The sequence below is a fragment of the Empidonax traillii genome, unplaced genomic scaffold (genome assembly GCF_003031625.1).
Source record: "Empidonax traillii isolate 1590-97213 ecotype Southwest subspecies unplaced genomic scaffold, ASM303162v1 scaffold1124:size387931, whole genome shotgun sequence".
Classification (NCBI taxonomy): Eukaryota; Metazoa; Chordata; class Aves; order Passeriformes; family Tyrannidae; genus Empidonax; species Empidonax traillii.
The window spans coordinates 75,684-103,077 of record NW_020956317.1 but is presented as its reverse complement, the minus strand read 5'-3'; the positions used below and the strand labels follow the sequence as shown (position 1 = coordinate 103,077).

The 27,394-nt window shown below is 47.1% G+C and overlaps 2 protein-coding genes and 1 long non-coding RNA gene across 3 annotated transcripts in view; 2 read left to right on the top strand and 1 right to left on the bottom strand.

The window, feature by feature from the left end:
• Window positions 1-20,664, top strand: part of DOCK5 (dedicator of cytokinesis 5) — a 56,510-nt gene extending 35,846 nt beyond the window's left edge. The window contains exons 26-50 of the mRNA XM_027905125.1: window positions 249-347; window positions 2,568-2,662; window positions 3,219-3,297; window positions 3,526-3,626; window positions 4,120-4,178; window positions 4,658-4,812; window positions 5,331-5,416; window positions 5,793-5,949; window positions 6,518-6,558; window positions 6,673-6,763; window positions 7,131-7,250; window positions 8,183-8,272; window positions 9,078-9,182; window positions 10,180-10,321; window positions 11,450-11,531; window positions 11,720-11,804; window positions 11,997-12,083; window positions 12,502-12,678; window positions 14,328-14,411; window positions 14,888-15,025; window positions 15,132-15,298; window positions 15,831-16,008; window positions 17,414-17,549; window positions 18,849-18,946; window positions 20,563-20,664. Coding sequence (XP_027760926.1) covers window positions 249-347; window positions 2,568-2,662; window positions 3,219-3,297; window positions 3,526-3,626; window positions 4,120-4,178; window positions 4,658-4,812; window positions 5,331-5,416; window positions 5,793-5,949; window positions 6,518-6,558; window positions 6,673-6,763; window positions 7,131-7,250; window positions 8,183-8,272; window positions 9,078-9,182; window positions 10,180-10,321; window positions 11,450-11,531; window positions 11,720-11,804; window positions 11,997-12,083; window positions 12,502-12,678; window positions 14,328-14,411; window positions 14,888-15,025; window positions 15,132-15,298; window positions 15,831-16,008; window positions 17,414-17,549; window positions 18,849-18,946; window positions 20,563-20,664 — 2,754 coding nt within the window. The remainder of the gene's footprint in view (window positions 1-248; window positions 348-2,567; window positions 2,663-3,218; window positions 3,298-3,525; window positions 3,627-4,119; window positions 4,179-4,657; window positions 4,813-5,330; window positions 5,417-5,792; window positions 5,950-6,517; window positions 6,559-6,672; window positions 6,764-7,130; window positions 7,251-8,182; window positions 8,273-9,077; window positions 9,183-10,179; window positions 10,322-11,449; window positions 11,532-11,719; window positions 11,805-11,996; window positions 12,084-12,501; window positions 12,679-14,327; window positions 14,412-14,887; window positions 15,026-15,131; window positions 15,299-15,830; window positions 16,009-17,413; window positions 17,550-18,848; window positions 18,947-20,562) is intronic.
• Window positions 20,665-20,731: 67 nt separating this feature from the next.
• Window positions 20,732-21,842, top strand: LOC114068773. Its single transcript, XR_003573667.1, has 3 exons — window positions 20,732-20,834; window positions 21,267-21,275; window positions 21,831-21,842. It is a non-coding gene; the product is annotated as an uncharacterized LOC114068773 (long non-coding RNA).
• A 2,910-nt stretch (window positions 21,843-24,752) lies between these two features.
• Window positions 24,753-27,394, bottom strand: part of GNRH1 (gonadotropin releasing hormone 1) — a 3,052-nt gene continuing 410 nt past the window's right edge. Inside the window, exons 2-4 of the mRNA XM_027905142.1 lie at window positions 27,133-27,265; window positions 26,427-26,522; window positions 24,753-24,907 (exon numbers count right to left, since the gene is read on the bottom strand). Coding sequence (XP_027760943.1) covers window positions 24,869-24,907; window positions 26,427-26,522; window positions 27,133-27,264 — 267 coding nt within the window. The 5' untranslated portion in view covers window position 27,265 and the 3' untranslated portion in view covers window positions 24,753-24,868. The remainder of the gene's footprint in view (window positions 24,908-26,426; window positions 26,523-27,132; window positions 27,266-27,394) is intronic.

Sequence of the window (27,394 nt, the reverse complement as noted above, 5' to 3'; positions counted from 1 at the left end):
GAGCTGGGAATATATTTTTGATAACTTTCTAGTCGTGGCAGTAGGTCACCCGTGGGAATCGCAGCTAGCCATGCCAAACCTGAAAATCAGAGAATCAGGTTGGAAAAGACCCTGAAAAATCAGAGAATTGGACTGGGATGATGCAGGACTGTGCTCAGTGGTCCTTGATGAGGTCACTCTGAGAACACTTGGAGCTTCCAGTGCTTCCCACAGGAGAGTAACCCAGGGTTTTGTTTCTCCCACTGCAGGGTATTTTCGTGGCCTGCATGACAGCCATCCTGAGGCAGATGGATGATTGCCATTACAGCCATTACATCAGCACTTTCAAAACCAGGCAGGACATCATTGTAAGTCAGCCTGGCTGGGGAATTGGCTCAGTCCAGGCTCTGCTTCTCTGAAAGGTCACTCCAAGCTGCTGTGTGGGGTTTGGGCTGATTAAACCACATCCATCAGCAGTGAGTCCTGGGCTCCTGATGCCACAGCCCCTGGGGATTCATTCTTGGGTGGTGGTGACTCGGTAGAGCCCAAGAGCAGCATTTGTGGCACGGAGTAAAAACATGTTTAATGACTGTTTAAAGTCAGGAAGCAGGAAAGGGAGTGAAGATGGAAAGGAAAAGCATTTCCCCCTCTCTCACTCTGTGCTCCTTTTCTCTTTGCCTGACTCTTTCCCCTCCTCTAAAGTTTAATTAAATCCTTCAATCCTGCTTTAATATCCAGCACTGCAGATAGTTCCCAAAACAGCAACAATTGTGTACAATTCACATCCCCAAAGACTTTGAATATGAAACCAGGTGAAACACCAGCTTTTTATTTTTTTGAGGCCCTTAAAACGACCAGCTGTGCCCAGATTTTTCTCCAGACTCCCCAAAATGATCAAACCCAGTATTAAAGCAATTCCCTGATGCATGACACAGCAACTCCCGTGGCTTTTTTACCCCCTCATTCCTTTGTTTTGCAACTGGGGGGGTGCTTGGTTATTGAAATACCAGCTGGGGTTGAGTTCTGCCTGTGTCAAAACCCTCAGGAAGGTTTTGTAGTTCATTTTGGAAGCCAAGGGGATCCCTTTCCCTGTGCAGTTCAGGAGTTGCTTTCCATCAGTTGAGCAACACAGCCATCTACAGGTCACTCTCCCTTCCTGTGGGCTCAGAGCTGCTTTTTTTCTTACCCAAATCACTTGTTGTGGAGGAAGAAACCAGAATCAAAGCCATTATTATTAATGTAATTATTAAAACTACCTGCTCATCATTTAGAATTCCAGAATAGCCTCATGGAATAGTTTGGGTGGGAAGGGACCTTAAAGATCATCTTGTTCCAACCCCCTGCCACGAGCAGGGCTGGGTTTAAACAAGACACTGATTGAAAATCACGATTTCTAATCTAATTTTTACCCATCTTTAAATCTACTGAGGAAACCCACCCTGTTTGCTGGTGTTGGAGCTGTTCATACCAGCAGAACACTTTCACTGCAAGAATTGGCTTCGTTCTTGTTGTTTGGTGGTGGCTTTTATTGGCTCTGGGCATTTACAGCCCTGCTTTGCATCGTGGCTCGGTTGCTTTAACACTGGGAGGAGTTAATTCATCTCTTCAAGGTGCTCTCTTGTCAAGCCCAAACCTTTCCATCAAGCCCTGATTTAATAAGGCCTGAAGGGTTGTTACTGAGGCAGCACCAGGAGCCCATTTCTCTCTCTCTCTCTCTCTCTCTCCATCACTTGCCAGTTTTTCTGAGCAAACTGTTCAGCTCAACAGAGGATTTTTTTAAATTTTTTTTTTTTTGCTGGGGGTGGTTTCAATGGGGTGGTTTTTCCTGTGACCTCCTTTGTGTCTCTCTCATTTTTAATGCTGATGTGGTGTCGTTGTAGAGACCAGAATTGATTTCAGTGCTCTCCTATCTGCAGAGACCACAATGTAGAGATCAATATGCTTGATATTCCCTTCTTTAGCTCCTCTCTCTTCTTTTTTGCCTTTTCATTTTTTTCTCATTCCACAATTCAACCTTGCCTTGCCCAAGTCTTAAGTCTTGTTTAGAGAACAGAAAAAGTGTCTTTTGGACAATAAATCACGTGTCTGACATCATGTCCACTACCTGTCTTTAGGTATCCTTCTTAAACTGGACCAGAGAAGACTTAACTAATAGAATTTAATAATAAGTACGTTATAATTTAGCTGTAATTTAGATAAAACAGAGGATCCTGCATAGAGCTGTTGCACTGTCATCATTCAGGGATTTGGAAACCAGTCCCTGAATTTGCTTTTTAATCCAGCTTGTGCACCAGGACTGCCCCCAACAGGGCCTAATTCAAACCAGTGAAGACAGATTTAATTAACCAGCTCAGCTTATTTCTCCTTGTGTCACTGAGTGGATGGGCTGTCAGAAATAATTCAGTTATTGGAATATACCCACACAATGAGAGCTCCTTCTTGGGGGGGGGGGGGAGCAGGGTATTGATTGTCAATCAATGCAGTCATTAATCAATGCACTTGCAAACGTTTGCACTTCCCTGGGTTTTTACGTGGATAAAAAAATATCTCTGCAGCCTGATGGGCTCTGGGTTTTGTTTCTGCCACAGGACTTCCTGATGGAAACATTCATTATGTTCAAGGACCTGATTGGAAAAAACGTGTATGCACCTGACTGGATGGTCATGAACATGATGCAGAGCAGGTATAAATTTTATTTATTTATACATTTGAAGTCTTGCTTTGGAGCCCTTTGTGGTTCTGAAAGGACTCACACAAGCAGGTTTATTCTCTTTAACCGTTTTCTGGGTGATTTAAATCAGATTTCAGTGAGTTGTGCTTCCTGGGGGTTTTTGCTGATGGGACTGGAAACCCCTCTCACAAACCACGGGGTCTTTCATCCAGCTGGAGAGTGGCAATAAATCAGAGCCAATAAACCAAAAATGACTTTTTGGTGTCAGTGCTGAGGGGGGATCCCTTGGCAAACCTAAAGCCAGTGCTGGACAATGTTTCACCACTCTTTAAGTGAACAAACTTCCCCTGATATCCCACCTGAACCTACCCTGGTGGGACTTGAGGCCACTAAACCAAGGAATAACTTTCCCTGAATGTTCCTCTACTGGGCAAGAGGTGGAAGAGATTCTAGAGGAACTCCTGCCTTCTTTGGGAACATCTGTTCCTGGACTTACAAAACCCAGAGCTGCAGTGCCATTTCTTTGATTTCAAGGGCCACTTTTCATCCCTGATTTTATCTTTTCCAGGGTTTTCCTCAGGGCAGTGAACCAATTCACCTCCGTCCTCAACCAGGCCTTTCTGGATCAGAAAGGTTTTGAGCTCCAGGTAATTTTTCCCCCATTGCTCCTGGATTTTCTCAAGGCCCCCAGACCAGAATAAATCAATCCCACAATTAACATTATTAACATTATTAATGAGCTCCCCAGTTCATTCATAATGTTGATTTTCTTCCTCCTGGAGGGCACCAGCAGCATTTGGGGGCTGTGCTGGTCGGTGCTTTGCCTTCTCCCGGTTTCTTTTAGCCCCTGTTTTATTTAGTTTTCTCTTCCCCAGCTCTGGAATAACTTCTTCCACTTGGCAGTGGCTTTCCTGACTCACGAGTCCCTGCAGCTGGAGACCTTCTCCCAGGCCAAGCGCAGCAAGATCATCAAGAAGTGAGTTCACATCTCAAACCTGGCCTGATTTATTTTTGTTCTTCGTTTTTTTGCTGCTCCCAGACGTCCCCCCCTGAACCCTCAGGGCCAGGGAGGTGTTTTAATTCAGGAGGGGATTTATTCCTTCGGTTTTTCTGAAAAAGTGGGGATAAATCCCCCCATTTTTACTGACTGAGCAGCTTTCACTTCTTCATTTATTTAGAATCAAGTCCCTAACCACCTTTGAGGTTCTTGACACAGGATTTATTAGGGCACCCACAAGTTTGCCACCTTTTTCCTGCTTTTTAGAAGCCTGATAATTAAACCTCCATGTGAGCAGTGAAAGCTTCAGGGAAAACCACCAAACACCCCAAAATTCGGGGTGGGATTAATTGCAACCTGCCCTCACAACTCTGCAGCCTCCTGTCACAAATGACCATTCGTAGGCTTGCCACGAAATCCTTCAGGTAACCCCAAATTTTGTCATCTCTGCCCTTTTAATCCCTTCTTCTAGGTATGGGGACATGAGGAAAGAAATTGGCTTCAAGATAAGGGATATGTGGTACAACCTGGGTGAGTTCCAGCCAAAGGATGATCTTTATTTGAGCCTCTCAAACCTGGGTTTCAAATCCTTTATTTCTTTAAGAGAAGCTGCCCCTGTTTAATGTGGGGAAATGCACCCTGAGCACACGAAAATCCCTTTTCCTTTTGCTGGGAACGACTTGCAAAAGCTGATTTTAATTTTTTTTTTTCCCCTCACTTCAGCTGCTGAGATAATGGCTTGGGTTGCCTATAAAGGGAGTTCTGCCACGTGAAGGAAAAGTGGGATTTTTCAGAGATGTGATTTGCAACCCAGCTCAATTGTTTCCTGGAGTGTTGCTGAGTCGTGGAGCTGTGGTGGTGTTAATTCTGCTTTAAGCAGCCATTATTAACCACATAAAACACACATTCTGGGCACTGCTTTTGTGCTTCATCCTCTTTACAATGTGCTGAAACGTTTGGCTTTCCAAATCCTGCCACTTGGGTATTTCTGACTTGGGCTTTTCCTGCAGGTCCCAACAAGATACAATTCATCCCAGCCATGGTGGGGCCAATCCTGGAGGTCACCCTGGTGCCAGAGCCTGAGCTCAGGAAAGCCACAATTCCCATCTTCTTTGACATGATGCAGTGTGAGTTCAACTTCAGTGGGAACAGGAACTTCCATATGGTAAGGGAATATCCCAAATATACGATACCTGCACACGTGGAATGCAAGAAAACACAATATATGCAATATAATTTATCTGGGATAATATTACCTGGGATAATTTCCCCTAGAAGTTGTCCTTTTATTGCTGCTGGGAAGCACCAGCAAGCGAGGAAGGAAAAGGAGCTTCGCTTTTGCCCCGAGGTTGAGTTTTTTCACTGCAGTTTTGAAGGATTTATTCTTCCAGCTTTCCCCTGGGAATACCAGACATCCCCATCTCACCTGGCAAGGTGGGGGCACTGCAGTTTTGCTGCAGACAGTGGATTTTCCATCCTCATAATATTTATATATTATGTATAAATAGATATTAAAAAGTGTACAACATATATATTTATATCCTGGGGACAGTTAAATGTGAGACTATTTCCTTGCCCTGCACATCACAGGGTGTTGATGATCCCCCAGGACTTGGTTCTGGCACCCTGAGAAGTTGCTTTTTATTGAATTTTGGGGGTTTTTGTTTTTTTTGCCCTTTGCAGTTTGAAAATGAGCTGATCACCAGGCTGGACCAGGAGGTGGAGGGCGGCCGAGGGGACGAGCAGTACAAGATCCTGCTGGAGAAGCTGTGAGTTTTCTACACAACTTTGTTCACAGTTTACTGGGCTGTTTTTCTCACGCAGAGAGACCCTAATTCATTGCTCCAGTGAGGAGGGAGGTGGTGCAGTGCCTGAAAATGATGGGTTTATTCTACAGCAACTCTCACAACTGCCCTGAACTGGGGGGTCAAAACTCACACCCAGGTGCCAAAGTGGAAAAGCTTGAGAAGAGCAGGCTCAGAGTTAAATCAAAATCACAGATTTTGACTGGTTTTGCTCAGCAAGTCGTGTCTCTCAGCTGGGTCTCTCAGGGTGGGGTGGGTTCAGCGCTGACCCCGAAATTGGATTTACCGCCACTCGCAACCCTAACTGAGCATTCCCTGCTGGCTCTGGCTGTCCCTGCAGGCTCCTGGAGCACTGCAGGAAGCACAAATACCTGGCTGCCCCCGGGGAGGTGTTTGCCCTGCTGGTCAGCAGCCTGCTGGAGAACCTGCTGGACTACAGGACCATCATGCACGACGAGAGCAAGGAGAACCGCATGAGCTGCACCGTCAACTTGCTGGTAGGAGGGGGGGGGATAGGCTGGGCCTGGCCTCCTGAGCTTTTGGGGATCCTGAAGGAGTTGGTTTTTAGTCATTTGGTTCATTCTTTGGGCCAGTTCTGGTTTACGGTGGGCCCAAATCAGGCTGTCAGGCTGTGAGCGTGGAAAGATGGACCCAGGTCCAAAATCGAGTCATGGGGCTGATCCTTGTCCAGGGGATGATCTGGAGCCCTGAAATACAGGCAGGAAAGATGCCTGGTGGATAGTTTGGGTCCCTGTTCCACTGCCAAGAGCTCTGGGCAAGTCATTTTGTGTGATTTGCCCCTTTTCTGGAGGTGGTGGTGACCCCACCTTGTATTAAAAGGATGATTCCAGGGATATATATATATATATATATATATATATATATATTTACACACCTAAGCAGCCAAAATGACAGCAAAGATCTTTAAAACATCCAAACCAGGGATATATACACCTGAGCAGCCAAAATGGCACTAGAGGTCTTTAAAACTGATGCTCAGGTTACTTGTCTAGGGATGATTATGGTGCTTTATGTCGTAAATTTGACTTTTCCCACTGTTGGCAGAACTTCTACAAGGAGAAGAAGCGAGAGGACATTTACATCAGGTAGGTTGCTCCCCTCCAGAACCCTGCCCAGAATCCTGTGTGTGTTGTTCCCTTGGTGTCCTGTCCATGGGTTCCTCCCCACCCCCCAGGTCCAGCAGCTTTTCCTTCCTCCAGGTACCTCTACAAACTGCGGGACCTGCACACGGACTGTGAGAACTTCACAGAGGCAGCTTACACCCTGCTGCTCCATGCAGAGCTGCTCCAGGTAGCCTCCCCCCCACCCCGAGCCCACTTTGAATTCCCACTGCCAGGGTTTGGGGTTTTTAAACAGCTCAGATTACACAATTCTTTTTCCCCCCCCCCTTTTTTTTTTTTTATAATGTGACTTTGCATCCCAAAGGTCATCGAGAAGCTCCAAGAATTTTTCGAGTTGCACAGCAGTTGAATGAATAAAATGAAATGTTATTAATATCAGTGATTACTAATAGGGAGCTGGGAGAAAATGCCTCAGCTTGTGTCACTGCAAAGCTTCCTGATGATGATTTGTCCTGGATGCACCCCTGTAAGAGCCACTGTAGGGGTTAATTCATCTGAAAATAAGCATTTTTTTTCCCCTTTCTCCCTCTGAACAGTGGTCTGAGAAGCCCTGTGCCCCCCACCTCATGCAGAGGGACAGCTTCTACGTCTACTCTCAGCAGGAGCTGAAGGAAAAACTCTACCAAGAAATCATCTCCTTCTTTGACAGGGGCAAAGTGAGTGTCTGACACTGCTGGGATGGTAAATACTGGCTCTAAAAGTGACTCCAGGCTGTATTTAGTGTTTAATCTCTGATCAGTGGATGTCACTGGCTGAGGTTGGTGACAGGGGTGACAGCAGGTGGGATTCTGATACTTGAACCTTCTGTTTCCTTGTTGGGTTGAGGAGCATCTGCCAAATGACCCCTGCTCAGGATAACTGGGTATTACAGAAAACAAGGGGTGTTTTCCTTCTTTTCCTGGGTGAGGTGTCAGGTTTTTGGCTTGTCTGCTGGTCCCCATCCTGTGTGGCTGCACTTGGGGAGAAGTGGGGCCAAATGTCTCCTTGTGATGGATTTAAGCTGCAAGATGAGAGATTTAGGCTGGATAACGGGAAGGAATTCTTCCCTGGGAGGGCTGTGAGGGGCTGGGATGGAATTCCCAGAGAAGCTGTGGATCCCTGGAATTGTCCAAGGGCAGCTTGGGGCAACCTGGGCTAGTGGAAGGTGGGATTAAATGATCCTCAAGATCCCTTCCAACCCAAACCATTCCATGATTCTGGGATGAGACAAAGCCAAGGAAGCCTGTTGGAAGTGCTGCTGTAAGGAGAGACCACCTGGGCTTCTATCCCCTGTCTGGACTTGTCCTTGCACCTCCCTTGTGCCTCAGATTTCCCCCTCAGGATTGCAGTGGAAACCTCTCTCCCTGTAAATGCCTTTCAGACCTTCAGATGAACAAGCTCTTGTTGTGACTGTGATACAACTGCTGCCAAAAATGCGCATCACAAGGGGGGAAAGTTGGCAGGGCATGAAAGCACAAAGCCTGGCTGAGAATCAGCTGCAGTTATGTTCACCTGTCTGTGGTAATGGATGCTTTTAACTCAGTCTTTTATGTTATTTGTCCTCTTCTTCTTCTTCTTCCCCTCCTGCCTCCCTTCACCCTCGCTGGAGATGTGGGAAAAAGCCATCCAGCTGAGCAAGGAGTTGGCTGACATGTATGAGAACAAGGTCTTTGATTACGAGGGGCTTGGCAATCTCCTGGTAAGACTTTTTTTTTTTTTCCCCTCCATTCAGTCTCCTCACCATTTAAATTAACCAACATAACTCCCAAACTGCTTAAATTAATATTTTTGAGCAGGACAGGCCAAAACCACATTTATATTAAACCCAAACCAGCATAACCCACCATGGCTTTGTAAAGTTTAATATCAGAATGATGTTTTTATAGGTTTTTTTTTTCAGGCAGGTTTTGCCCTCCTAATTAGCATGGCAGTACCATGGGCAGATGTTTAGGAGTCTTTGCTGTTAAATCAAATAAAGCCACGTTTGCAAGGTGTGTTTTCAGGCTCCCTGAATCTCCTCACCTCGTTGTTTCTGTGGTAAAACTGCTTTGTAAAAACACAGGGCTACAGAAACCTCTTGGTTCTGAATAATATTTTTTACTAGTTAAAGTTAAAGGTGGAACCAGATGGTCTTTATGTTCTTCCACACGAGGATCATCTGCCCAGTTCGATTCCTGCCAGTTCTCTGACATTTGTCACCATTTCAGAAGATATTTATATTTAATTGGCTCTCCAGTAGCTGAGGATTTCAAGTATCCTTGTGGAATCCTGAAAACCACTGTTGTCACGCCTGCAAGCCAGGAAATGAAGCTGATTCTGGTCCCAGACAAACCAAATATTTAATCAACTCAGTGGACAAGTAGGAGAGACTGGACGAAAAAAGGATGTAAAGTGCATTCTGTCTGGGAGAGCTGCTGGGAGCTCCAGCCTGGCAGTGTCCTGGAGCCCTCATGACTGAAAAAGTTGTTTTGTTTTGTTTTGTTTTGTTTTGTTTTATTTTCCAGAAAAAAAGAGCTACTTTTTATGAGAATATCATGAAGGCAATGAGGCCTCAGCCAGAGTACTTTGCTGTTGGTTACTATGGGCAGGGTTTCCCCTCCTTCCTCCGGGTAAGAGTTCATCAACACTCCGTTCCTGCAGTGCTGGGGACCCCCAAAAGTCCCAACTTTTCCACAGATTCCAAGAGAATTCGGTGCCAAACTCCTTTTCCTTCGAGTGCCGCTGACAGGTCTAAAAATCCCTCAAGCATTCCAGAGCATTTCAGTGTCTAAAAAGGGACAAGTAAGAGATGAAATTATGGGTGTTACCAGCTTGAATAGAACATTGCAGTAGGGTTTGTTCTTACATGGATTTAAACAGAATCTTCCAGAAGAATTCATCCTGTATCTTCTCAGCTTGGATCAGCCTAATTTTCATTAGTGAGAGTTTGTGCCACACAGAATAATTAAAAGTGCAGAGGTGCTTCTTGTCTGAGGCAGGTGCTGAGCGTTGGCAGCACAGGAATGAGTCCCATGGGCACGCCAGAAAACATTCCTGGAAATTCAGGAACGTTTCCATTCTCAGGCTGGAGCTGTTTGAAGTTCTGGCCTTCAGTGGAAGCCAAGCTTCATGAAAGAGGAGAGTGTTAATTGTGGTGGAATGGCATAGAAGGCTTTTTTTTTGCCTCCAGGGCGTGTTTTTGGATCCTTCCCTTCCAAGAAGCACCAGTGCCAGGTGGACAGGCTGGAGGAATAATTGGCCATGGGCTGGTAGAGCAAAAATTGCCAGGGCTGGACATTTGGGTGGTGGAGTGAAGGGAGTCATGAATGGGGCAGGGAAAACTCCTGTGTGTGCACAGGGAGATTCCAGCTGAAGGATCCCTTTTCATTCAGACTGAAGGATTCCTTCTAACTCAAACTATTCTCTGATTCCCTGTGTATCCTGCAGACAAATCTGATTTTCCCCTTGCCAGGCCTTGCTGTGCTCTCACTCCAACCCGTTTCTTCCCTCACCTCTTCTACCTGTTGAGCCTAAAAACCATCCCCTCACATAAACCAGACTTCTCAGACTGCTCTGGGTATGTCCAGAAGCTCCTCCTCATTCCTTTTCCTCCTCTCCTCCCCGCAGAATAGAATCTTCATCTACCGTGGCAAAGAGTACGAGCGAAGGGAGGATTTCAACCTGAAGCTGCTGACACAGTTCCCCAGTGCTGAGAAGATGACCAGCACTGCCCCTCCAGGGGAAGACATCAAGGCTTCTCCTAAACAGTGTATCTTTTGCTTCTGATGCATTTTGGGCACGTTCAGGAGCCGCTTCTTGCCCAGAATTGGTCACCAGCAATAATGAGATTATTGCTCTGGGGGGGGGGGTTGAAGGCACTGGGCAGGAAAATCAGGATAGCCAGAGTGATTATATTGATGAAAGTTGTTGGGCGAACAGCTCTAATTGGGTTTTATTCTGACTGGGTTTTACCCTTATTCAGTTTTATTCATATTGGGTTTATTCTTACTGGTTTTTATTCTCAGTGGGTTTTTTTCATTCTTACTATTTTTTTCATTCTTATTATTTTTGCCCCTCTGCTGGTGGAGCTCCAGGCTGTGTCACAGCACCCCACTGGGCTTAAGAGCCTCCTAACTGTGAGCATGACCAAGAGCAAGCTGGTGCAGATGCCTCCCATCCCTGCTCGTGACTCCAATCACTGACAGGGCTGCTCCTGGCAGACTAACAGCAGGAAAAAACCAAGTTACTGGGCTTGTAGCCTGCGTTGAACAGGCCAGACTGGAGCATCTGATGGTCCATTTTGGCCTTAAAATCTTGTACACAGAGGCCCAGCTCAGGCAGTGATACCAGATGCTTCCCTTGCAATAATCCTGCCAAGCCCAAAATCCACAGAGGAAATTAAAACTCACTCAAGCCCAAACTTGGTATCAGAAATACCTCTTCTGTTGCTGCTTTGTTTCAGCTACTTCCTTTGCATCTGTTTGTGTTTGTTGTAATGTTTTTTTGGCTCGAGATGAACCCGAACTGCGAAGGTTTGGATCCAGATCTGAACTCCGCCGAAGGTTCGGGGGGGTTTCGGTTCCGGGTCTCTGGCACAGCCCCACGAGGAAAGGGGAGCAGCTGCACAGCTTGGATCTGGGACAGGTTCCTCTCAGGCTCCTCCAAACACCTTCTGAGAAGATGAGGAGTCTTGAGTGCCCAGATCATTGTTGTGTTGGGCAGGCCTTGGTTTTAATTCTGGGCTTTGTGATGGATTCATGTTTTCCTTCGAACATGACAAGAGCTCAGGGAATTGGGGAGGATCTGACACTTGCTGACAACAGGAAGGGTATTTCTCTTCCTCCCCTCTTTTACCAAAAGGATTCCTGGTTTTTCAGCCTTAACTGGAGCTGCTCAGATGTGCAGTGCTTTATTGTGAAGCCTGTGATGAACCTGCCACCTAATTACAAAGATAAACCTGTTCCTGAACAGATCCTGAAGTAATTCATTTTCCTTTTGCCTCAACGTTCCCTTTGTATTTTCCCCAACTAACCTGAGCCCAGGCCTTTGTGCCCTGTGTAAATTATTATCCAGTTTAAACTTTGCTGGGAGAAGAAAGAGCTGAATATTTATATGCAAAGGAGGGTGGGAGGTGAGGAAACTCAGCACTCCCTCTGCTTCTTTCCAGCTACTACAGAGCAAACGAGGTGCAGCAATTCACACACTCCAGACCGGTCAGGAAAGGAGAGAAAGACCCAGACAACGAGTTTGCTGTGAGTCCTTTGCCTTTTGTTTGTTTTCTTGGGGGTGTTTTGACCAAAACTGTCACTTTTCTCCCCCCACCTGTGGCCAGGGAGGTTTGGTATTAAAATGTAGGAGGAAAAAAAAAGGGCACTGCAGTCTTTGCAAAGATTTTCCTTACACCTTGGCACTTTTTTTCTCTTTTGTTTCCCTTCTCTGACCAGACTATGTGGATAGAGAGGACAACCTACACCACAGCCTATTCATTTCCAGGCATCCTCAAGTGGTTTGAGGTCAAGCAGGTCACCACGGTGAGTTTTGCCTGGGGAGGGGCTGGATCTCCTGCTCTCCAATCCCTCCAGGAATCCCTTGGAACTGTTAGGATTGCCGGTCCTTCCACCACTGGATGTGGCACAACTTCAGTTCCTTAGTTTTGTGTTCAGTGGAGAGGAATAAATCAAAGAATCGTGGAATCCTGGGATGGGTTGGGTTGGAAGGGACCTTAAAGTTCTTCTCATTCCACCCCCTGCCATGGGCAGGGACAACCTTCCCCTAGCCCATGTTGCTCCAGCCTGGCCTTGGGCACTCCCAGGGATCCAGGGGCAGCCACAGCTTCTCTGGGAATTCCATCCCAGCCCCTCCCCACCTTCCCAGGAAGAAATATTTGATTATTCTAACATGGTTTATTCTGTTTTTTTTTTTTTTTTTTTTTTTTTTTAACTCCATCAGGAAGAGATCAGCCCCTTGGAGAATGCCATAGAAACCATGGAGCTGACCAACGAGAAGATCACCAACATTGTCCAGCAGCACATGTGGGACAGGAGCCTCCCTGTGCACCCCCTGTCCATGCTCCTCAACGGCATCGTGGACCCGGCGGTGATGGGAGGATACACCAACTATGAGAAGGTCCTGATCACGTTTGGGGAGCCCCCCCTGCTCTGGCACAGGGTGCCCAGAGGAGCTGTGGCTGCCTCTGGATCCCTGGAAATGCCCAAGGCCAGCTTGGAGCAACCTGGTTTAGTGGGAGGTGTCCCTGCCCGTGGGATTTAATTGATCCCGAAGATCCTTTCCAACCCAAAGCATTCCACATTCCTCTGATGTGCAGCTCAGTTCTGTGACCTCTGCAGTGCTGAAAGGCCTGGATTGAAACCTGGGAGGTTCAGCTGAGTTTCCATCCCATGTCCTGTGTGTTCAGAGCTCAAAGGAGAGCAGAGAAGAACAAAGAGCAGAGATTCCCACTGCCTACAGGGTGGAAAACCTTGGGAGTGTTTAGTTTTAGTGCTCTGCATTGCCATGGGGGGGGATGATCCAGCTCTCCCAGGCCTCCTTTCCAGTAGAGTCTTGCAGCAACAAGCAAATATTCCAGGGAAAAAATATCAGTATTTCCCCCTCCCAGGTTTATCCAGCTGACCCCAGTGTAGGTCCTTCCTTTTTTTGTGATGTTTAATTTAAGCTGTTGATTCCCAGTGCTGTTCCCAGCACAAAAATCTAGTGCTTGTTTCCCTAAACTAAGGAGATGGTGTTAAAACACACCTAATTGTTCTCAGATGTGTGGCAGCCTCGTGGAATGAAGTGCACAAGTCAAGTGGGAGAGAGGGGCTGATTTATCTGGGGGTCTGACTCTGCTCCTTCCAGAGGAGCTGCACCCTTTGCCAGGCTGAATTTGGCCCTGGATCCTCCCATTTTATGAATTAAGGTTGACAGAGAGTTTAGAATTACGAGAGTGGGAGGGCAGTTGAAACGAGGAAACACAAAGTATCAGTGACCACATCTGGAAATACTCATTTCTGGTTCAGATTTTCCTATTTCAGCTGGAGATCAGAACGTTTGGCTTTTGTGGGCGGCTCAAATCTTGAGTTTTAATTGTTTCATTGGAGCCAGAAAGCCCAAACCTGCGTTTTTAACATTTTCCTTCTCGCAATAATTGACCACTTTCCAGACAGTTCCTCTGGGACCTCCTCAGCAGCCCTTTCCCAGGCTCACCTCCTTTTTTGGGATCATCCCCCAGCCCTATAAACACTTGTCCACACAGTCCAGTTAATGGCACACAGAAGGAAAAAAAAACAAAAAACAAACCACTGAAATAGTTCAGGGATGCTGCATTTCAAAGCCAAATTAAAAAATTATTAGGGATTTTATCTGGGGGGAAAAGAAAAAAGGAAAATTCAATATTTCCAACCAGGAATTGTGATCCTTTTCAGTGGGACACTGCAGCACATCCTTGAATAACCTTGGTTATTCGAATCAATCTTGGTTCATGAGAAGGGAGCTGGAATTGAATAAGACCTTTCTGGGGAAGTAACTTCTTAAAAAGTGTGTTTCACTTAGAAAAAATTATTATTTTTTTTAAACAAAAAAAGCCCTTTTTCCCTCCCCATTTCTCCACAAGTAACCCTGGTTCCTTTTCCCTCAGCTTGGTGGCAGGGAGAGGGCAAAATTTGGCATAATAAGAGGAATAATGGCAACAAACTGCTCCTGAATTATGAGGATCTCCCCCTGGGAAAGCAGGGAGGGGTTTGTGTCCCCTTTGTCATCCTCCCTCTCTTTACTTTCAGGCCTTTTTCACAGAGAAATACCTTCAGGAACATCCTGAAGATCAAGAGAAAATTGAGCTGCTGAAGCAACAAATCGCCATCCAGGTATGGAACTGGGGAAGGATTGGGAGGGCAGATGTTTTTTCATCATCCTTTTTTTTTTTTTTTTGAGAGAGAGAGAGAACCTGGACAGTGCACAGTCATTTTTTATTTTAAGGAAACCTCTGCATCCTAAAATTAGGGCCCAAAATATTCTGTGTGCTTTGTGCTGATTGGAAATACCTGCTCGAGGGGTGGGCGGGGGCTTTTCCCTCCCGAGGATCCAAATATCTTGTTACCTCTTGGTGAAATCATCAGACCTGCTGGTGTGACCGCTGGTTTGACCCTCAGGGCGGTGAAAATTGCCTTGAAGAGGGGAAAATCATGGAATGGTTTGGGTTTAGGCGGGGGACACTTCAAAGCCCATCTTATTCCACACCTTCCACTGGACCGGGTTGCTCCACCCAGACCTTGGCACCACAGGGATAAATAGGGAAAATGGTCATATTTTTGAGCCCCTGGAACTTTGTTTTCCCCTGCAGATGCCCCTGCTGGCTGAGGGGATCCGGATCCACGGGGAGAAGCTGACGGAGCAGCTGAAGCCGCTGCACGAGCGACTCAGCACCTGCTTCAGGGAGCTCAGGAGGAAGGTGGAGAAGCAGTACGGGGTCATCACCCTGGTGAGCCAGCCTGGGTTTTATTCCTCCAGAGCATGCCAAACCTCCCTTTTCCAAACCCCCACGAGGGGTGGGGTGTGGTTTCTCAGCCCTGTTTTTGCCTCTGCAGCCGCCCTGCCTGACCGAGAGGAAGCCCAGCAGGTCGGGCTCCGTGGTGCTGCCCTACATCATGTCCTCCACCCTCAGGAGGCTCTCCGTCACTTCTGTGGCCTCCTCCGTGCTCTCCACCTCCTCCACCTCGTCTGACAGCACCTCCTCCAGGCCAGGCTCCGATGGGTCAGTGAGAGCCTTCGCCCCCTGAGCTTGCAAGGATTTTAGTTTGGAAATGTTTTATGGGTGGGGAGTTTGGGGCACGGATGGAGGTGATTCTGAGAGTCCAACCCACTGCCCAAATCATCTGACCAGGGTGTGTTTCAGACACACACCTTGTCTCTGCTTTCCCAGGGACACGGGAGGTGTGAGGGGTTTGTTTTGGTGTGGTCAGCAAAGGGGTGGGTAAGTCACAGCACAGGACTTGTTTCCACCCCTGTCTGCAGCTGCATCCGTGGAACTGGAGCTGTTTCCACACGTGGAAACACTCTGTGCATTTAATTTACATCTGTGATAGAGCAGAGGGTTTAGGGGACTTGCTATCCATAATGTGATTTTATACAGACATAATACTCACGATTTCTGGGGAAGAACCCACGTTCATGGTCCTGTTTTCCCCAATAATCCCATGCAAACCAGGAGATGGCAGCTCTTTAACAGGCAGCCCTTGAAAGGCCTGATGGACACGTGTTTTTTTTCCCCTCTTTTGGGGCCACAGATCCATCCTGGAGCCTCTCTTGGAGCGAAGAATATCGACATCCTCCAGAGTTGAGGAGCTGCCAGCGAAAGACGAGGGCGACAACAGGATCAGCAAACTCAAGAGGAAGGAGTGGAGCATCAGCAAGTCTCAGGTTATCGTGGAGAAGGAGCCAGAAACAGAAACAGCTTCCAGAATGGTAAAGCAATAAGGGTGACAGCAACACCAAAACCCCCAGCAGGAGGGTCAGAGCGTTCCCATCTCCTCCAGCCAGGCTCTGCTGGTTGGGAACTGCTCCAGACGCTGGGAGGGGTTCAAATACCAAAAGCTTTGGTCATCTGAGCCATGCTTTTTTTTTTTCTGTGGAAAATCCATGTCACAGCCCCAAGGGCAGCTTGGCTGGAGGGACAGAGTGGGAACAGGAGGGCTCTGGTGCTTCCTGGAGGTGCTGAGTTGCCCCACTGGTGGTCAGAGGTCCCCTGGGATGCTCTCAGCACCCTGCAGGACTGGTTTGGTTGGGAGCAATCCCTGCTATCCCGCTCAGTGGTTATTCCTGCAGCAGATTATTTGCAGGGGAGGAACAAAAGGCAATCTCTACCCCCTGAGGAGGAATATCTGGGAGCTGTGGGGCAGGAGGGCTGGCAGGGGGATTCAGGGATAAGTTTCAGCCCACAGGTGAAGCTGTAGAACCTTGGAATGTTCTCCTGATGGATGCAAAGGCTGTGCCACACTGTCAGGAGGATGAGAGGATTGGGCACCCGAGGCATTTCAGCTCAGTGAGACTAATCTGACTGAACACAGGCTGTGTAAATAATGAGAAAACACGAATTCTCGTGTTTCCCTTTCTCTCTCTCGAGTTCCCAACGGAATCTGGCAGGGGCAGGTCCTGCATTTTCAGGAACTCTCATCAAATCTGAGTGGTGCTGCTGCTGCCAAGCACTTGGAGACTGCAGGATGTTTATTAAGAGGGGAGCTGGGATGGTGTCAGTGGGTATTGACAGGCTTTCCAGGGGAGGAAAAAAACCCCATGATTTTTGTGCAGCTCCTGGCTGAGCTGTTTGGGAGCTGCAGAGCCAGAGGGAAGCAAAGGCTTGCTGTGTGTCCAGCAGATTTGGGCTTTAAGTGTTTTATATTCAGTCTCCTCCGTGCAAGGAGGAATCCCAGGGATGGAGAATTGAGCTCTGAAGAGCCCAGTGAGTTTAATTACATGTTTAAGTGACAGCCTGCTCTGTAAAACAAGAGATTGATATTTAAAAGGTCCCTGATATTCAGCCACTTGACTCCTGGGGCCTGATGGGTGAAGGGCACAGAGGGCACACATGACAGTGGGAGGAACTGGAATTTCTCCTGAGTCCCAGATGCAAAAGATTTGCCCTGGAAAGCCTAAAATAGGCTGGTTTCACAGCCCCAGGGAGCTGGGTGACACCAGCAGCCCTGACCTTGCCCCCAGAAATTCAGTTTTTTACATCTTGGAAAGATGCCCTGCCAGATTTCTTCACAGAACTGACACCCTCCTGCCTTAGTTAATACTCTGAGGCCACTAAAACCAGGCTGATATTGCCTGGCTGATTTCTGAAGGGTTTGTTTGTCCTTGTCCCAAGCAGGGCACGTCAGGGAAAGCACAAAGGCCAAAGAGTCTCCAGCTGGGGGACAACAGACTGACTTTGCTCCAGGGCTCCTCACTGCAGCAGTCGACTCGCAGCCCACCTCCCATCACCCCCAAAACCCCCAGGACACAGAGTAAGTGCTAGAAATTGGTCTGTATTTGCTGAGGTGACCACACTGGGGAGGGAGGGAAGGAGGGAGGGAGGAAATGCTCTGCATTAGATCACACAAAGTGGCTCTGAGCTGAAAAGACACTTTTTACAGAAGTCTATGGGGCCAGGGCAAGGGGGAACAACTTCAAACTGCCAGAGGGTGGGGTTAGGTGGGATATTGGGAAGGAATTCCTTCCCTGTGAGGGTGGGGAGGAGCTGGGATGGAATTCCCAGAGAAGCTGTGGCTGCCCCATCCCCGGGAGTGTCCAAGGCCAAGTTGGAGCAAACTGAGCTGGTGGAAGGTGTCCCTGGTGGAAAGGGATGGATTTGAAGGTCCCTTTCCACCCAAACCGTTCCAGAACTCTATGGCTTGTGGAAGGTAAATTAAACCTCGAGGTTTAAATCACGTGCAGTCAATGCAGGTGATAAATCAAGTCGGGATAAGTGGCAGGATGGAACCCCAGCAATCCCAGGTGGTATTTTCTGATCAGCTCGATGCCTGAATAGCCTGGGCAAGGCCCTGAGGGCTTTGTTATTTAATGAACAAACTCCTATCACTGGAGGAAAAAAGTTCTGGTAGAACTTGCTCTGCAGCTTGGAAAGGGAGCTGGTGAAGTTCCACCCACAAGAGATGGAATTTGCCTGGAAGATTTAGCAAAGTGAACAACAAGTTTCTTAAAGGAGCAGAAGTCGGTGTGGGGATATAAATTCAAGATCCAGTGTAGGTAATTAATGAACCAAATCAGCATAAAACTGCTGGGAGGGGATTTAACCAAAAAATTCACAGGAGGGGTGAGGAGACAACCAGAAACACAAACAAAGTCGGGAATACTTGGAAGAAAGATCCGTGAGAGGAACCTGAACCCTCACTCCGCTCTCCCACTTAGCAAGGGGGTTTAATTGCCCTCGGGAGCAGGGCCAGAATCCTCCTGGAGTTCTGGTCCTCATCTCCTCCATCAGGTGGAGTTAAAAGGCAGGGAGTTGTGGGCTGGAGGCAGCAGATGTGCTAATGGATGCAGCTCCCTGCAGGTCTCACATCAGCTCACATCCATCTGCTGGAGGGAAAAAGGCTCTTCTGGGCGTTTGGAACTCGAGGGAGGCACAACTGTGGCTCCAGCAGATCCACTCAGGTTTAGCTGCTAAAGAGCAGAGAGGGCTGCTGGCAGATGGAAAGCAGGAGATACTAGATGAATCAGTCCCATTTCCTGCTCCTCTTTTTTTTTCTTTTTTTTTTTTTCCCACCCACTTCAGTGTCTTTTTTCATTATCGTTGTTGCTTTCAGGTTTCCCCTCCCTGCAGGCTGACGGGTTGGCAACCCCACCCCCCCCTCCACCCAAAAGCAAACCCTACGAGAACAGCAACCCCAGGAACTCTGCAGAGGTGAGGAAATGAGAGCTGACGTTTTTTTGGGGGGTTGGTTTTTGGTGGGGGTTTTTTTTGGTTGTTTTTTTTTTTTTTTATTGGAAAACAGCTTTTGAGAAAGAGGCACCGGTGGAATTTTCCGAGCTGCTTTTCGAGGGTGGTGCTGCTTCGAGTCTTGTCTAATCTTTTCACTGCTTCACTCCCTGAAACCACAAAAGAAGGAAAAAGGGGTGGTTTTTTTTTTGCTCCAGGAGAAGGATGTCGAGTGAAGTCCCTTTTTCCAGGTTTTTTGTTTTGTTTTTTTTTTTCCAAGGGGGAGTTGTGTTGCCCTTGGTCTGGAAAACGGTGTGTGGGGGTGGGAAGAGATACTGAAAACCAACAAGCACCGCGATGGAAAAGTTTCCCAGATGTGGTCAGCGTGAAACAGGGCAGTGATTTGGGCCTGAGAAAGAAGTGGGGGGGGATAATCTGAGGTTTGGGGATAATCTGAGGGGGATGGAGGCTCCCCAGGCCCTGTTAAAAAGCACCTTTTCTAATTGAAAGGCGTGAATGTCATCCCCAGTTTGCAAAGAGGATTTGGGGAGTACCTGGGTGAGATGAGCTGGAATGGGACCCAAAAGAATTTAAGGAATGATCACACTTCATAAATATCTGACCCCTGGCAGCACAGGAAGATGAGAAAACAGTTGATCCCTTAATTCAGGAGTGCCACTGGGATATGTGGCAGCGACACAAAGCCTTGAAGTGTGGGATGAGGAGGGGGTTTTGTGCTTTGCCCTTCCTTTGGTTGGGATTTTGGCTGTGCTGCTGTGACTGGCAGAGATATTCCAGCCCCTGGGGATGTGCTGTGGGAGCTGCTGTTTTCCAGGGGATTAATGAAAGAGCCTCTTCCCCTTGGAGTCTTGTAAGGAAACTAATAATTAACATGTCCTGGCTTGCAACCCTGCCCTTGGCTTGCAGCCAAAGGAAAAGGATTTGTCTCTTCTGCAGAGAGAGCTTGGAAAGGGTTTTCTGAAGGGTTTTGGCTGAGAAGTGGTGGGGCCACACAAGCTCCTGGCTCACCTGGCCTTTCACATCTCATCTATTTACAGGATGCCCCCTAAAGCAGGCAGAGAAGCAGCTAAAAAGAACCTACTAATGCAGTTTTCTGCAAGAATAAGCAACATCCTGCAAAGCCCCCTGTGCCAGACGAGGCAAGATGGGGCTTGTTTGATTAGAGCTTCACTTGCTCCCCTTTCATTGCCATTCCGATTTGGAAGCATTTTTTTACGTCCTTTTGGCCCCTGCTTGGTGCAGCTCATCGAGCCAGCAGAGATAAAAATAATCCACTTTTGGAAGTGGGAGGAGATGGGTTTATGGCCACTGTACTGAGAGACAAAGGGTGGGGACAGAGCTGGCAAAGTTGGGCTGCAGGTCAGGATCGGTTGAAATGTATTTAGAAGCGTATTTTAACAACTAAAACATATCTGCTCCTGTCAGCTCCTGGGGATGTGTCCTTGTTTGCCCCTGTCAGGGAGGCTGAATCCAGAGATTTGGCCCCGAGAGGAGCATCGGGACCTTTTGGATCTCTCATCAGGTGGGAAGCAAAAACACCAGTAATGATTCATTTTTCTGTGTGTTTTCCTCCTTCTCAGGTTGCTCCACCGCTGCCCAGCAGGAGGGAAGCCAAACCTCCCCCTCCACCCCCAAAAACCAGGAAATCCAGCGTTGTGTCCTCGGAGCAGGGGCTGCAGTGAGGAAGGATCCAACCCCCTCCCTCGCTGCTGCTTCCAGACTGGTGATCCTTCCTGCCATTCCATTCGCTCCCTCGGGAGTTTTCCTTGGGGGAAACACCAAAAGGAACTGTTGTGGACTGCGTTCCCTAAGCCCTGCTTTCCCTGTGACACTAATCCCTGCTGGAATTCTTGTTGTCTGCCCCGAGTTTGCTCACTGCTGCACTCCCAGCAGCTCCTGCCCGGTGTAAATGTGCCCCAGGAGGGATTTGATTTGGTGTAAATGTGCCCCAGGAGTGATTTGCACCGGGGGGGTCTGACCCAAGGGGGAGGCTCAGCAGTGGGAGATGTGTCCAGTGGTGTTTCCACGTGAGTTTTAGCTGTGTTTGTGATCCCTGATGAGCCCACGCAGTGGAGCAGATCCCAGCCGTTCCTGCTGGGAAGCAGCAGCTCCTGAGCTGGCAGGTGTGGAGAGTTCCCCAGTCCTTTGTCAGGATTTCACTGGTTTTTTAACCCCTACAGAGCACTTGGGATCCTCCCTGAGTTCTGTGCCCTGCGTGGTCCATTCCTGTGTCTGGGATTTGGGACAAAACTTCATCTTTGTGCTTTTCAAAGGGCTGTAAAAGGTCTCTCTTGTGAATGTGGGAGATGAAGAGAAGAAAGGAATTCTCTTTTTTTTTTTTTCCTCCCTGCCCCCATTTGTGGCAGTTCTTGCCCCTTGGTTTAGAGCCTCCCTTGATCCAGGTTTTTAACAGATTGGACTTCAAGGAGCCTTTTAGATCTGGGATGGGAAATATTGACCATTAACCATCTTCTTTCCTGTTACTCAGATCACTCCACTCTTTTCTTCCCTGGGAGGATGGAGAGAAATCTAAATCTATTTAATTTTTCCTTTAGTTATTTATTCCCTGCTCTGTCTGGATATCTTTCTACTTGCATAGAGAAAAATCAACATGATTTTAGGTTTTCATGTCTTTGTACATCACCCCAAAGCTGCAGAAAAGCAAGTCAAGTTGGAGGTTTACTTGATTGATAAGAATTATTCTCTTGTCCCATTCAGGCAGAGGGTTTTGCCTCTGGGACTGCCCAGTTCATGTCCTGGCTGTTATTTTTCCCTGATATTTTCCAGGGATTGGCAAAAAAATGACGACTTCTTGTTCCCTCTCACTGTGGAACTCTGGAAACACGAGAGTTTTGTCTGCAGAGTTTAGATTGAAACTTCTTGGAGAGTTGAAAGATTTCTTAAAACTCACAAAGAGGGACCAGCTGAGGAATTTGGATCCAGATTTCTGAACTTTTTATATAAAAACTTTGGCTGTTGGGAGTTAATTTGTCATCACTATTAAGGAAGATTGGGCTTTCTCTTCCAGGAAATGATTTTATTTGTTCGCTGTAACTTGTCATTTAACTTCTGGTTATCTGGGACAAGTTGGGGGGAGCCACTAGAAACCTGCTGAGGATGTTTCTCACTGTAGTAGATAGGATAAACTCTTGGGTTGGGGGTTTTTTGAAGGCCACACTACACCTCACCTGACTGAAATGGGTTTCATTACAGCCAGAAATGGTTCCCAATGGAAAAAAAGGGAAGTTTTTCAGGGAAAAGCCAACCCAGTGAAGGCCCAGGGGGGGGTTTTGTTCAGACTGAAGTTGTCCTTCTGTTCTCCTGCATTCCTGTGACTCCTGAGTGACTCCAGGAGCTGCTGGCTCTGTCAGACAGATTGTCCCCATCCCAGAGCCCCCCTGCCTTGCCATCCCCTCCAGGCTGGAGATGTTTCCAAAGTTTCAGGGCAGTCACATCACATCCATTCACAGCCTGTTTGCTGCACACACTCACAGCTGGCTCTGCCTCGCTGCTTCCCAAAGGAATCTTGGAAAACCTTCCTGGACACCCTGGCCAGGTCCCCCCCCCATCCCTGGAGCACTGGAGGAGGTGTCAGCTCCTCGTTATGTTCTGGGACACAGACACTGCTTGACTGGAAAACCACAGGGGTGTTTCTTGCCTTTCAGTCTTTGTTCACTTCTTCCCCCTCTTTGAAACCACTTTCCTCCTCCTCCTCCTCCTCCTCCTCCTGCTGCTGCTGCTGCTGCTGCTGCTGCTGCTCAGGGGAACTCGAAGATCCTCCCAAACTTCACTTGAAGGAGAACTTTTCTGCCTTCCTGGGAGAATTTTGCCCCAGGCAGAGCAGCAGGACGTGGGCTGAGCTTTCTGAAGTTCATCTTTAAGAGCCCCTTTCCACTTTGCTCTTTAACTTTGAGGAGGTTTTGGTTCTGGCTGCTTTTTGTGCAGGAGGTGTTGTTAAAATCTGATTGTTGGAGGAGCCTCTGCCTGAATTGAGGTGTTTTAAGGCCACGTGCCAAAGTCGATGTTATATTTATGATTTAACTGTAAATGTGAAATGGAGAGAGAGAGAAAGAAATAGAAAAGAGAGAGAGAGAGATCAGGCAGAAGCCCCCAAAAAACCCTCATTTAATTCTCAGGTTTTTAAAGGCAGTTGGGCATTTAATTGTGTGACTAAGCCTGGGGCCTGACTGATTTTAATTAAGTGGAATTAAGTGCCCACATTTATGAGAAATCCCACTAGAGCCCTGATTTTTTTGTTTGTTTGTTTTTTTAGGTGTTTGCTCTTTGCTCCAGTCTCTGCCTGAGTTCTGAGGTTTAATTTTCAGAGACCATTTAAGGTGTCTCCACTTAGTTTTTGAACAAGAATTACCTTTTCATGTGAATTGGCTGCTCTTGGAAATGCCTCCAAATGTTTTAAACCAGAGGGCCAAAAAAAAATAGGAGCAGGATGGTCGATAACGATGCTCCCTGCATATGAGAAATCAAACCAAAAAAAAAATCCATTTTTTTTACCCAATTTAGGGTTTTAAATGCCAAATCTCCCGATTAAACACCCAGCCTCGCAGAGAAGACCAAACCTCGTCCCCGTTTCACAGCCCTGCTGTTCAAAGCTGGTGTCAAACTTCCAGTCTTGGAGGCTTTTTAATTTTTTCTGTCCCTCTGGAGAAATGTTTGCTGGAGCTTTTTAATTAAAAGGGCTCGTGCTGTGTGAAGGCGTTCCAGGCTCTCATCCAGGGCAGGAAGGGGCATTTCAGGAGATGATGGGATTAGGGATGGGCAGGGGTTTTGGGGAGTGGAATAAATGACGGCTCCAGACTCACAGCCAGTTGGCCTTGCAGTGATTTCCTCCCCCCACCACGCTCAGATTTTCTCTCCTTATTTATTCTTCGGGTTGTAAATGGAAATAATAAGTTGAAATCTGTAATGTAACTGATTTATATATATATATACATATATATATAGTGAAAACATTCCTGACCCATTTCTGCTGCCTTATTTTGATTTTTAATTTTAATTTTTAAATTAAAAACACTCTCATTTTTACTACATTTTGTTGCAGACCAAATTCTCTGGTGTATCAGGGTGAGCTTTTCCGATCAAAATTAAACAGTAATGTGATTTCCCTGCACTGGCACCTGATTCTGCTCCATTAACATTAATTAAAGCACCTTTTAGGACAGTTTGGCACTCCCAGAATCTACTTCTCCCATCTGGTTTGTATTTTTAAACAGAGGTGGAAGTTCCTCAGCAGCTCCAAAATCCAGGTACATGGTTATTCATTACTATAATTTCTCACTGTGGTGGTATAAAGGTTTAATCCTGATAAACCTGGCTGTGGATTCGGGAGAATTTGGAGCTTGTGGGACCCAACTCACTAATTCTGTAAAGCAAGGTGTATAAACTTTCATGGTTTTGTTTTTGTTTTGTTTTTTAATTGTGTTGACTGTTGTAAAGTTTGTAAATACCTTTTTAAAATAAATGTAGTTTTTATGACTGAACCAGTAAAAAAAGAAAAAAATAAACCAAAGAGCACAGAAAAGTCTTTCATACGTACCCTGAGGCGTGGGGGGAGTTCCATCCCAGCAATAAGTTTATTTTTGGGGGGGGTTTAACAAAGTTTTGATGCTGTTTTACCCACAGCCCTGGCAGTGTTTTTATCTGTAAATGCAAGATTTTCCTTTCAGGACCCAAAGCAGAGCCTGTGCTGCTGCTCCCACCTCTGCCCTGGGGATGTTTCTCCTTTTAATCCAAAAATCCACACAACAACTTCAATGCAACTTCACAGCATTTATTCACGTAATGACCCAAGCAGAGACCACGTGAAGAGGAGCTGGGTTTGACCCAGCTTTGAAAACCTTATTGTGGATTTTTAAATCCATTTGGGTTTTAAACCTTTCTTCTTCCTTCCCCTTCCATCAGGTTTTCCTGCAAACACACATCATATTCCTGTAAATAGACATTATATTCCTATAAACCCACACCATATTCCTGCAAAAAACACATCATATTCCTGTAAATAGACATTATATTCCTATAAACCCACACCATATTCCTGTAAATAGACATTATATTCCTATAAACCCACACCATATTCCTGTAAATAGACCTTGTATTCCTATAAACACATTATATTCTTATAAACACACACCATATTCCTGTAAATATCAAGTTCCTGTTAAAAAAAAAACCCCACACCAAATTCTTGTTTTAAAGAGCAGGAATAACTGGGATGGTGGAATTTTGGAGTATCCACGCTGTGGGGTGGCTTTGGAAGGAGGATTAGAGTGCCTGACGCTCAGAATGGCCCTTTCCAGCCCCCAAAAATGAGTGACCAGCACGGTGAATATTTATTTCTGTTGCTCCTCGGAGTTTGGGTTTTGGGGGGAGAGATGAACTGTGGGAAAATGTTGGGTTTTTTGTTGGTTGTCCCTTCAGCTCTGCAGAGACAGGGCAGGTTTCCCTCAGTGAGGACTCATTTCAAATATCCTGGTTGTTACTCTGCTATATATTTATTTTCCTTTTGCCTAACCTTGTCTCTTGCAGTAAAAAAAAAAACACTTAAACCTACTAAATTATTGTTGCTGGCTCTTCAATCTGCAGGTAGCCAGACAAGGACCACCACTCCAATACATATTCAGTACAAACAGTGTTTAAGTGACCTAAAATAATACTTATTGAGGCGGTTTCCACCTGAAAATCCAGACTCTTGCTTTGTTATTATTGAGTTGATGAGCCTGTTTCAGGCCAAAGGCTCCTCCAGAAAAAGGCTGGGGAGCGTTTCAGGCACTCAAAACTTCAGCTCTTGGCTGTAGATGTGAAGCACAGAGCGAGTGGTGCAGCTTTTAGGCTGTCTCAGGGACACTCCCCAGGAAATGGGGACCATCTGGCCCGGCCAAGGTGTTTCTGTTTTAATTAAAGAACCCGGTTTTGGGTGTTTTTTTTTTAATTTTACAGAGCCCTCGTTGTGTGGCAAGGAACTTGCAGGAGGAGGAGGAGGAGCCCGTGCTGTCAGTGCTTGTCACTGCTTTAGAGCATCTGCTGGAAAATGCATTTCCCAGCCTGGGGGATTTCGGGAGCTTCCATCTGGTGGATCCTGCAGCTGGCAGGGATTCCTTTGAAGCTGAGCAGCTGTGAGAGCTCTGGGTTAAGGCAGAGCGTGCTCAGCTTTGTTTTGGTTTTAATGCAGGGAGTTAAAGCCTCTGCCACGACAATGATGTGTCCTTGCCCCCGGAAGGACTTGGGAATGGTGCAGGTAAGAAGGGTCTGGTGTAGGAACAAGATCTTCCAACCCAAACCCTCCTGGGATCCTTCAATAATCGCCTCATGTGAACTAAACTCCCACCCCTCTCCCTCCTCCTCCTCCTCCAGCACCTTTTTTCTCTCTTCCCTGCTGTATTTTCCCCTGATTTTTCCATGCTGGTAAAAGAAGAAGCGTCTCACTCACCATGGCTTCCTTCAGATCCCTGAGCCTGGAATGCTGGGATGATCCAGGGCACTCGGGCTGCTGCACCTCTCCCAGTTTCTCCATTTCCTTTGCAATCTGTTTTGGCAAGTGGCACAGCCTTTCAGGAGAGGAGATCTTGCTGCCAAAGCAGCTCCAGCCCAGTTACAGGTGAGGATGAAACTGTTCCACTGCACGACTTAAAATTCACCTTTTCCCCCCCCCCCAGGGCTGCAGCAGCTGAAAACAGGGATGCTGGAAGTGCTGCTGGGAGGGACTGGACGTGAAGTGTTGGCAAAGATGGGCAAACAAGTGCTTTGTTATTTAATTCCTGACCATCTACCATGGGGCAGTTGCCAGAATTTTAAGGGGCGGGGGGGGGGGGGATGAATATCCCCATAAAACATCCCATCAGAACATCAGCTGGAAATTAGGGAGAGGATGAAACCAGGTTTAACCTGGACCTCAAGCCTCCATCTCTCCCTTGGAGGTGGCTGCCCAAGGTCTTTAAAGGTTGCTGAGGGTTTTTTTTTTGTGCCAGGCTGTTAAATACCAATTATTTTTATGTTTATGCACAAATCTGTGGATGTTTAGGGCAAGGAGACAGGTTTTAGGGGAAGGAGGCAGGTCTCCAGGAAATCCTGTGGCACCATCTCTTTCTGGCTGCACTTTTAGCAGCTCAGGGTTTGTTTTCCAGTCCAGAACCCACCTGTTGGAATGAGCCCTCAGTGCTCCTCTTCCCTCCTGGCTGCAGCCCAAAGGACCAGTGCTGAGCCAGGCACATCCCCACCCACAGCACCACCAGCAGGACACTGGCAAAGCTTTGCCTGGACTTCTCCATCCTGGGAGAGACAAAAAACCAAGCATCTTTCTCATCATGAAGGCATCACAGCTCCGTTTTTACCCTGGAGAAGGATGGAAATGCTGAATTTCTGGATTGTTGTCATTCAGGCTCTTACCTGCTGCCCAAG